Source organism: Verticillium dahliae, genomic scaffold, assembly GCF_000150675.1.
Source record: "Verticillium dahliae VdLs.17 supercont1.19 genomic scaffold, whole genome shotgun sequence".
Taxonomy (NCBI): Eukaryota; Fungi; Ascomycota; class Sordariomycetes; order Glomerellales; family Plectosphaerellaceae; genus Verticillium; species Verticillium dahliae.
The window spans coordinates 181,715-192,162 of NW_009276939.1; the positions used below are offsets into that span (position 1 = coordinate 181,715).

The 10,448-nt window shown below is 59.1% G+C and overlaps 2 protein-coding genes across 2 annotated transcripts; both read right to left on the bottom strand.

Moving 5' to 3' along the window:
• Positions 1 to 629: 629 nt before the first annotated feature.
• On the bottom strand, positions 630 to 1,746 carry VDAG_08114 (exostosin-2; the record flags this gene model as incomplete). Its single annotated transcript, XM_009657491.1, has 2 exons — positions 630 to 1,368; positions 1,424 to 1,746. 2 exons carry the CDS (start codon positions 1,744 to 1,746, stop codon positions 630 to 632), a joined length of 1,062 nt encoding a protein of 353 aa, XP_009655786.1.
• Positions 1,747 to 5,115: 3,369 nt separating this feature from the next.
• VDAG_08115 (uncharacterized protein) lies at positions 5,116 to 7,756 on the bottom strand (the record flags this gene model as incomplete). Its single annotated transcript, XM_009657492.1, has 4 exons — positions 5,116 to 5,483; positions 5,577 to 6,739; positions 6,949 to 7,101; positions 7,452 to 7,756. The coding sequence occupies 4 exons, from the start codon at positions 7,754 to 7,756 to the stop codon at positions 5,116 to 5,118; spliced, it is 1,989 nt and encodes a 662-aa protein (XP_009655787.1).
• Positions 7,757 to 10,448: the final 2,692 nt, after the last annotated feature.

Here is a 10,448-nt window from a genome sequence, read left to right on the forward strand (position 1 = left end):
GGACATGGATATCGAAGAGCTTGCTTGCGACTTTTGGGAGATGATTGATGAGATGCCTCTCCCGATGCCAGGCGCCTGGGTGGATGACTGACGGAAGACTGCTACTTCTATGTCGCCGAGCAGATGACGCCAGCATTCCGAGGCAAAACTTATCATGCCGGCTGTTCATACAACTCAGCAGTGACGCGGCATCTCTCATGACGATCAACTCAGTTAGATTCATTATCAGGCAGTTAATGAGATGCGACGCCTAACCAGCCATTCTGCATCGACACTGATGCGAGCCCCTACCACCTGCCATGCCTGGTATTAGACCGTTCATAGCTGGCGTGGGGTGGTTACTTTGTCGTACTTTATACACGATGAATACGACGAGGCAAGACTGATTCAAACTTGGCAGACTACACGAGACGTAAATATTGTAGTACAGAAGCAACCGATATAATATACACCACGGATGAATCACACACCATTGCCACCCGGAGGTCTCCCCGGCAGAAAAACGCCCCCAACGCCCCCAACGCCCCATGCTAGCCATCCTTCTCGACCGTAAGCAGCAGAAGTTCCAGGCAATCAAAAAGATTTCGTACATCATACAGCACCTCCAGGCGCCCTGGCAGAGGCACACACTACGGCCCAATCTCGATGCGCACCGTCTCCTCCAGCAACGCCATGCAGCCAAAGGCCTCGGCAAACTTGTTGATGCACAGGCTGCGCGCGGCAAAGTGGCCGGGCGCCTTGCTGATGCCCTGGGCGGGCTCGGCGTTGAAAAAGGCCTGGTGGCCCCTGACGAGCAGCGGCGGCTCGCGCGTCAGCATCTGGGTGACGTAGTTCATGGCTATGTCCTCGCAGTTGAGGTTGTCGTCGACGTGCTCGCGGATCATGGCCATGGTGGGGTCGTCGGACGAGTAGTACTCGAGGAAGGCGACGTGCACGAAGGCCAGGTTCGTGATGATCATGCTGTAGGCGTCGGCGCCGCGCGCGCACATGCGGTACTGCCACTCGCCGTTCTTGCCGACGCCGGTGCAGCGCGCCATGGCGCCGGTGAGGCGGCGGCGGCCGAAGCGCCGCCAGGCTTGGAAGGCGAACTCGAGGTCGCGCGGGTGGTAGTAGACGTCGTCGTCGGAGAGGAGCACGGCCTGCGTCGCGAACGAGGGGTCTGGGAGGAGCTTCTGGTTGAGCGAGTTGCGCGGCGAGGCGCGGTAGCGGACGGGCACCCCGTGCGCCGACGTGTAGTTCTGCGGCGGCGCCTGGTCGAGGTTGTTCCAGATGATGACGATTTCGTGGAGCGAGGGGATGTGATCCTTGAGGAGCACGTGGAGGGTCTCGTTGAGCTCCTTGGGGCGACGGTACGTCTGCATGGCGATGCTGGTGGGAGTTAGATACATGGGTTCCTGGGTATCTCACAGGAGGGCAGACATACGTGAATCTATCGTCCCGCAGGTGGGCGTACTTGACATCCGTAGCATTTAAAAAAGCGTCGGCTAGCGTGTGGTTCAGCGTGTCGCTGTTGTCGTCGGCATGGCATGCGGCGATGCGTGGGCCCTTGTGCCCGCCATGCGCCTTCTCATTGATGTTCTTTGCAATCTCTTTGATGCGGGCTGTCGAAGGTGCGCCGTGCAGGCTGAGGAAAAGACCAAACACGGCGGTCAGGCCAACGGCGAAAACGATGGTGACAATCTTCTGGATGCGGCGGTTTCCGAGGTAAGACTCAACCGCGGCTGTGTTGAGATTGAGCTTCGACATGATGGACATGCTCCTGAGGTGAGGCGCCTATGGAGAATCTGGTGATAAGAGAGCGGATGGCGAGCCAGAAAGGCAGCCTTGGGAAACGGCGGGGTCAACGATGTGGACTCTGCCTCTTCTCTGTTGACGATGTGATTGACGACCAAGTGACACGAATCTAGAGAAGAGAGAGAGAAAGAAGAAAAAAAAGAGACGAGGCAGGCCAAGAAGACAAGAAGCAAACAGATAAGACGAGATGAACCAAGGCGGGCGCTCAGAGAACGATGTACGCGGGCGGATGCTGTGGAGGACCAGCAGACTGATAAGGGCCAGGGGGCGGATCCATGGGAACTTCTACATGTAACTCCTGACGTTGATTCGGACCAGGTACCCTGCACAGTACCAGAAAAGCAGTGACACTAATCGTGGATCATGAGCTAAGAAGGGCAAGGTAGCTTGCTTTGAAAACAACGGTCGCCGTTCTTCTTGGTTGAGGCCCGCCGTATCCGCTTCGTCTTCTGGGTCTGTTGGTCCTTGGCCGGCGGGGGGCCAAGATGACGGTCAGCCAGCCGGGCTACGAGAAGATGTTGTTTCGTCACCGTACCGGGGGCTAGCGGCGAGGGAAAGAAAGGAGAAAAGAAAGAGATCTGTGTCTCCCCAACTGTCGCAGTGTTTCAATCTGTTGCTTGTTCTGTGTTTCCACATCTTTATTTCTGTATGGCCTCACCCTGTCTAACGATGTAATGGTACCCTGTCCAACAGCGATCCACATTTTCATGGGAGTGGACATCCATCTCGCAGGGCCGTTGACGGTTTGCGATGGCTTCCCGTCGGTACTCATCTCAGCGGGTTCACATGGCGCGGGACATGGTACTCGTTCTTCTGCGGCAACACACAGAACACGTGCCTCTGCTGTCGACACCAAAGACACGGTGACACGTTGACAGTCTCCCGTCTTAACGCCACCTCAGAATCTCATTCTCGCCCCTCGACGCCGAGTTGGGCCTCCAAACACACTCGATGGCCGGCTTGGGCGTGATGAGGTGAGGTCAGCATGATGGCTCCAACACCACAACGTGCTCCAATGCTCCTTTTCCCTTACCAAGCGAAAGCCCCCTGTACATCCCCTGCACAGCGCCGCCGCATCGCATTTCCCCCCCACTGCATATTGGAAGCCGGGCCAGGGGGCTGCCTACTGGGGAATAATGCTATCTCTGTATCCCGCGCACCGTGCCCGTCGGGGTACCTCGATCCTTGTCGCGATATCAGGTGAAGCGACAGGGGGCCAGCCTGGGCTCGAAATCTTTGCTCGTTGTACTGGGGGAGGCTCGGCATTGCCCTGGGCTTGCGGAGGAAGCACGCCACGCCGCGTGTTCGGCAGCGTCAGAGGGTCCCGCACGTGGGGCATTGGTGTCAGGCACTTCGTGATGTCTAGTAGTTGTGAGGGTTTTGAGTTTGAGGCATTCAGTCACCGCAAACGGGCGGACTGCGTGAGGGACATGCATACCATGGAGATGTTTCGAACCTCTCTGCCTACTCACCCGGCTATATCCAAGCACAGCCAAGATATCGAGAGCAGCGCCCAGATACCGAGAGATACCAAGAAAGATACCACATTCACCCTCGACCAATCGCCAGCGATCCGAGAATTCCCTCTTATCGCCCAATCAAGCACCTCCAATCATGCCCCAAAACCCTCCTTTTCTCCCATGTTCAGGACGCACACAGTGTCTCTGCCCATTTCCGTGCTCCCGGATGGACGCTCCATCCATCTTGGGACCCAGCAAACACCGCCAGGACAGTGTCGCGGAGCCTTGGCAAACGAGACATGCCGTCTTGGCTCTAGGTCGCCTCCACCCTCGAGGCCCGCCCTCAGAGATCAACTTGCAATCTGACTGTGATGATCATGACACCTCTCACTCCACCCCCCTAATTTCCCAAAAGGGGGTCTTTATCATCTTTTGCGCGTCGCCGGGGTTGTCTACGTTGCCATTTCACGGCTGTGGCCTTCTGTCGCAGAGCTCGAGATGACATTCCACTGCGATCTTCCCAGGTGGTTGTGGCCTTCCTTGGGCGATCCAGCACAAGCTTTGCCTGAATCTAAATGTGCCTTCTTACTCGCGAAAGCAGTAGTCGACGTCTCCGACTATGGAGTGACCGCTGCATCGCGTGGAAGCGTGCGCGTTCTGCTTGCTCGCTCCCGTACCGCAGCTACAAACACCACGAACGTCCCCTTGTCAATACCTGCCATCCGTTCCATGGAGCTTGGCCGCGATCAACATCCAGCATCCGTAACCTCCTCCAAAGAGAAAAAGCTTGATCGTGCCGAATCGCGATCTACATCGTCAAGACCCCCCGTCCCTAACGCGTTTGACCATGCGCGTGCGCAGGGGATACGCAAAACAATCGATCGCCCAGCAGGCAGAGAAAGATGGAGACAAAATGTCCCACACGCGTCGCATCATACAGTGTTGCCTGGAAGCAGGAGTACATCATCAGGAGTACATTCATCTAACCTTCAGGGCAAAGCAATACGGACGCAGCCGACGCGGCGCTGTGCTTCGGGTTCCACAAGACCCAGCGCCCGTCATCGTCACGTCACGATCAAACCAAAGAGATGAGATCGCCGGACGAAGGGCAGCATATCTCGCGTGCTCTGCCCGGTCCGTCCTCGCCGCTGCCGTCGCCTTCGTCCCCCATCTGCGGCGCGGCCACGCTACCGGGGAAGGTGGAGACCGGCCCCGTATCCCTGATGACACGTCGGCCCGTAGATCGCCTGCCGAGCACAGAGATGTCCGAGTGTGTGCTTGAATCGACAGACGTGACTTGGTAAGTAAAGAAACGGGCTCTATCGTCGCAAGAACGATAGCAGGCTGCAACAACCCAGACTGCATGTACAAGATGGCCCCTTTCAAGTGCAAACGCCATCAAGCCTCGGGCAGACGACTCTGACGCCTTGATTCATCGGCTTATCGAGATGTGGCGACCTTATGACATGGCAATGGACCATACATTCAAAATGATCCTGTACCAGCCACGTCAGCAACAAGGGACTGGGAACACCGCGAGGCATTTTCAACAGCAGAAAGGCAGCACCTTGCCCAACCTTGTCACAGTGACCAGGTCTCCAAGTTCTCGTGTCCCACAGACATCACGAACGAAGAACGACACGCAATTGTGAACGGGGTATATGCATGCGGCGATATGTCGGCAACGCCTCCTAGCTACCTAACGACCATGTGACTCCAGGCGCCGATACAATTACGCTTCCCACATTCCCAACCTAGCACACTCAACCCCCCTGGTCACGGCCCATCTCCATCCTAATACCCATGTGATCATGTAAGACAACGTTGAAACAAAGAAAAAAAAGAAGAAGATTGAATGACCTCATACACCCCCACCCATAAAGGCAGCGAGATCGTCCAGTTCCAGGAGCTGGCGCTCAAAGGCCGAGCAGAGCTCAACAGCCGTCATGTCTTGCGGCACAGCGTTGGAGGGACGCTCGGTCTCGTGGGCTCCATTGCCGTTGCTCGGAGGCGCGGGCACCGCCGATGGCGAGCGCTTGGGCTCCGACGCCGGCGCCGGCGGTGGGCTGTTGGTGGTAGCAGGCGTTCCAGCGATGCTTCCAGAGCCGCCATTGATGGTCGTGACACCGGGCCGGCGGGGCAGCGGCACTGGGGGTTCGCTATCCCTTCCGCTCTCGCTGACGCTTCCGGCATGGTTGTGCGCGCTGTGGGCGGGACCGTGGAGGAGACCTGGTCGTAGTCCATGGCATCGGCGTGGCTGCTCGAGTCAGGGGTTCGATGCGGCCTCGTCCTTAATCGAGACCATCGGGTGATCGGGGCCACCCTGGGGCATCGGAGCAGAACCGTCGTTGGCCAGCACGCGGTGCATGACTGTCAGGTGACGCAGCCACGATGCGATCAGAGGCCATGTCTCGACACCGTCTTGCATGAACCGGAGGCCGTCACGGACGATGTGGGCGGCCGTCTCGACGGCGTTGGGGGGCGTCAAGGCTTTGAGGGAGAGGTAAGCGACGGTGGCGCTGGCGGTGAAGGCGGAGAAGAGCATGACAATGGGGAAGCACAGGTTGGCCTCCTTCTCGAAGCCCGTCTCGAGAGCCGTCAGCATGGCGATGGTGCTGTGGCACGACGTGAAGAGGCGATCGATGAGCTCGTGGCACTGCGGCGTTACGCGCCACGTCTCAATGTTGAAATCGTGAGCCGTCACATATTGCAACAGGCGACGGCGGTTGATGAAGATGGAGGAGCAGTGCAGCATGCAGTGCAGCATGGCGTACGTGAAACCAGATCCCATGGTGATGTGAAGATTAACCTGGCCGGGCTTGTCGGCATACTGCATGGGCAGGGAGCGGCGCAGGTCGTCAATGGCGCCCATAATCTGGCTGCACGTGGCGTCGCTGAACGTCTCGGTCGACGTGCTCATCAGCATCTGGATGACGTCGCGCCAGATTCGTGTGGCCATGACGATGTGACCAAATTCACCAATGTTGTCGACATGAGCGCCGGGAGGCAGGCGAGGGGGATCGGTCAGGCTCAGAGTCTGGACGTAGACGGCGTTGCCAAAGGCAAAGTTCATGTCAGTGCATGGCAGTGAGACGTCGATGGTGTCGGCACCCGACAGAGCGGGCTGGCGACCAGGATGGCTCGTCAAGAGGCAGTCGAGGATGTAGAGCAGCCAGATGACGCGACGGAAGGACTCGTCCTCGAGGAAGCGCTCGGTGGTTCCGGGGTCGGCGTGGTGGCTATGAATGACACGATACATCTGGACCATGCGCGTAGCTTGACCAAGGTAGATGTAGGCACGGACAGCGTTTCTCGAGCCCCACTCGTGAATAATGACGAGGCAGATGGCCTGAATATCAGCCAGGGATGGAGCATCGAGGTTGTGGTTGATCATGGACATGGCCTTGGCGGCAAAGTGCTCTGCGGCGCCCGTGGCACCACCGCCCGACTGGGCGCCATATCGACGGATCAGCGTGGGTGAGCTCCTACGTCGGCATTAGCAGGCTTGCGTCAAGTGAGTCCGAGGGCCAAGAACCGAGGGGACAAGAATCGAGAGGGCCAGAGGGTGGTTAGAACCCCTCCCCCCCCCGTCGTCTCTCCCCCGGTCGTCGAGAGACGCCCGAGCCGGCACTGGAGCTGGCCGTGCCGATCCAACTTGGTATCAAGGTGGAAACACGCATGACGGAGAACTTACCGAGCGGCACAGGTGAGAAGAGCGTAGACAAGGGCCGGGTCCATAGACGAGGTCTTCAGCTGACCGAGGAAGGTCGGCTTGTGGAAAACGACACAGGCGGGATATGTCTTGGAGATGACACGATCGCATTCCTGGACGAGTTCGGGCGTGAGCCTGTTGGAAGGGGTTGGGGTTAGCCTTGGCACGGGACGAGTTGAGGATGAGATGAAGGCGGGCCGATGAGTCCCCGAGTGGGGCCATGGGAGATGGGCAGATGACCGGGTGGGGGGAGGGCGTTGGGAAGGGAGAAAGGTGAGCCAGTGAGATTGGTGGTTAGGGTCGCCAAGCCCGGGGGGCGGCGGTCTTGAGGGAATGACGGAGCACAAGGGACAAGAAGCCCCAACGAGAGCGCGAGATGGGGGGGGAAGAATGACGGCTTGATGTTTCGTAGGCGCAGGCAACGGACCATTGCATTGTCGATGCAGAGGGAAAAGAGAAGGGGAAACAAAAAGGTAGAGACTCACTTCTCTGCGATAATGGCCTGACCGCCGTGACGCGAGGTAACGGCGGCCGGATTCGCGACACGCGTGTCGGGGTTTGAGGCGCCCACAGCAGGCAGACTCTCTCTGGCGGGACGATGCGAGGCGTGTCGAGCCGGCGACGCACCGCCCATCGACTCGGATGGCAGATAGCATTCGTGCATGCCCTTGGCGCAGTTTTTGCAAGGAGCGCGACCGTTCTCGTAGACGCACTTGGTCTTGCCCTTGCGGCATCGCACACAGGCGCCGCCGGCCCTGAGGGCGGTGGAGCGGACCACGCCGGAGGACATGGCTGCGATGTGCGGTGGAAACGAAGAAAATGCAAAAGAGGAGAGCGAGGACCCGATCGACGTGGTCTCGAGGATGGCGACGATGGCGACGATGAGGTGAAGTGTGTTGAGTTGAGGTGAGGTGAGGTGAGCTGAGGTGGAGGAAGAAAGAGTTGGGGGAGTACCAAGCTGAGCGATGGAGGAAGGTGCGCCCGTGGGCCGGATGAGGGCCCGGAAGGGTCCGGTGCTTGCTGTGCTGGATGGCCTACTAGCGAGCAAGAAGCCAAAAGCCGAGAATCAGCGACTGATGAGCAGGGTCGAGGGCAATTATCGCTTCGGGGGCGGCGGCGCTTCTCTGCTGTCGAAAACCGGGAGGCTTTCGGAAGACCAAGTTGGTGATGTTTTGGTGCTCGAGCAGGTCGATGAACGGGGGGAAGGGGGGGCGAAGGGGGGGGTGGCCAGGCCGGACGGGAGTGGGAAGGAGGGAGGGAGGGAAAGGGAAAAAAGGGACGCGGGGGCCGGGGGCAGCGAGAGAAAAAACTTGTGGGAGGGCGGCAGGCGGGTGGCAGGCGGGGAGGGGGCCTGAGGGCGACACGGTCGGGCGGACCTTCTGGGCGCTAGGGGAGAAAGGTGGAGCTCTGGAACAGCCCAGCTTTTTGGGAAGGCACGGGCGGATCGGCTGCGGTGCCGGCTCTGCCTGCCTTGCCTTACCTTGCCTTGCCTGACATGTCTCGTCTCGTGCTTTGCTTGCCTCTTTCTGCTCTGCCTGCTTCCTCTGTCGTGGCTCCTGCTTCCTCTGCCGTGGCTCCTGCTTCTCCTCTGCCATGGCTCCTGCTCAGAGACCATCGCCTGAGCCACTGACGCGAGAGAGAGAGGGAGGAGGGGAAAGAGCACCTGCCAGCTTGCGCGTTTGCCCTTGCTCCGTGCCCGTGCTCGTGCTTGTGCCTGCCTGCCTATCTGTCTGGCTGCCTGCTACTGCCACTGCCAACCTGTGCATCTATTTTCGGAGGCCTCGTCAGTCAACTGTCTGCTCCTCATATACCTGTCGATGTTGGTGTATTGCCCGTCGCTTTCGCCTTCTCTTTGCCGCGGGTTGTCTTGTTTCGCTTGTCCTTACTTTGGCTCGCCTCTGCACCAACCCGTCGAGGCCGGCGCACCTTCCAACACCTCATCTGCCTGGCCTGCTGCCTAAGGACTGGCCGGTCATGACAATACACCGAATAGCTGGCCTGGGCCTGAGTCTCGTTCTGCCTGGTTTTATCTACCGACGAGAGTCAACGGCCCAAACCAGCCCACCCCATCACACGAAAAGCCTCCGATGAATTGGGCATTGCTTCGCGTCGCGGATCGGGGGGGGGCTCGACACCCCCAGCCCCAGGCAACCAACCGAACCTCCGTGGAATCCGCCGCGCCGACCGAGCGTGGATTCCCCTTCCGTCCACCATTGTATTGTCTTCGATCCTCCACTTTCTTCTTGGCGCCTCACCGTCATCTGCTTGCCATCGCCGACGGACCTTCTCCTCCCTCTCATCAAAACTCGAACGCCTATAGGGGGGGGGGGACTCGACCAACCCGGCGACAAAAAGCAATGCGCCAGATACCTGACCACAGACCGGTCCGGCCGACCTGGAAGCAACCGTCAGTCAGTCACCCCCCAGCCAGTGGGAACCTACTCATCCGGCCCCATGCGCGAAATGAACAAGGTGTGAGTTCGGAGGGCGCCCGGACCACCGCGTCACCCACTTTCGCGTGAATCTGCCCCCCGATGGCCTGCGACGCGGGCACTGGGCAGAAAATGGCAAGCGGAAACGGCGGCCACTCTCGGGTGCAGTGGTCACCTCCCCTGGCTCCCTGCCATGGGGGAGGGGAGGGAGCAAAATACGCCCCTGCAGCTTCATCGGGCGGTCTAGCCCAGCTAGAATGGGACAGACAACTCTGCTCACCCACCCGTCACTTGTGGCCTGGTACTTCTCGGGTCACCCGTCGCCTGGTGCCATGCACTTGTCGGCCGGTCCCCTAACCTTTTGCCCACAATACCGCGAAGATGCATTCTCCGGGCTCTTGATCTCGTGGAAGCGGCCTAGTCCTCCCCATTGACATGCGAAATGGGGCATCAATAGTCACAACAGCCAAGGGGCAAGGCACCAGGCGCTCTCTCTCTCTGCTCTGTCTCCGATAGGGCGTGGTGGCTTCCAGCGCGGCCAAAACGCAGGAGAGAGCATGAGAGGGTACATGTAGGAGCATTACCAGGAGCAGGCGTCCGCGATCGATGATGCAGATGACTGGCCTCATAGCGGCACAATCACACCGGTCTTCTCCTACTACCTACCTAAGGTAAGGTACTCACAGCTGCTTCCTTCAGGAATCATCGTTTCATGCCGTCCTTCGCCTTGTCTCCTCCCTTTCCAGATCCCAGATAAGCTCGGCACCCTCTTACTGTACGTCCCCCCCGAATGTTGGCCAACACCACCACGGGCGCAGCCTTTTCCCATGTCGCGCATTTTCGAAGCGCTCGTGCCATCCGTCCCCCGATCGATCGCAGGATACATTCAGACGGGTGCTGGCGACATTTCTTCCCTCGAACCAGTCAAGCCTTCTATTTATACTTTGCCACGGCTTCACGGTGGCTTTTTTGTCCTGGCATCGAGGCCTCGTCGGCGCCAGCCATTTCCTCGACATCGGGCTGTGTCCATCATTTCACGAATCTCGATCA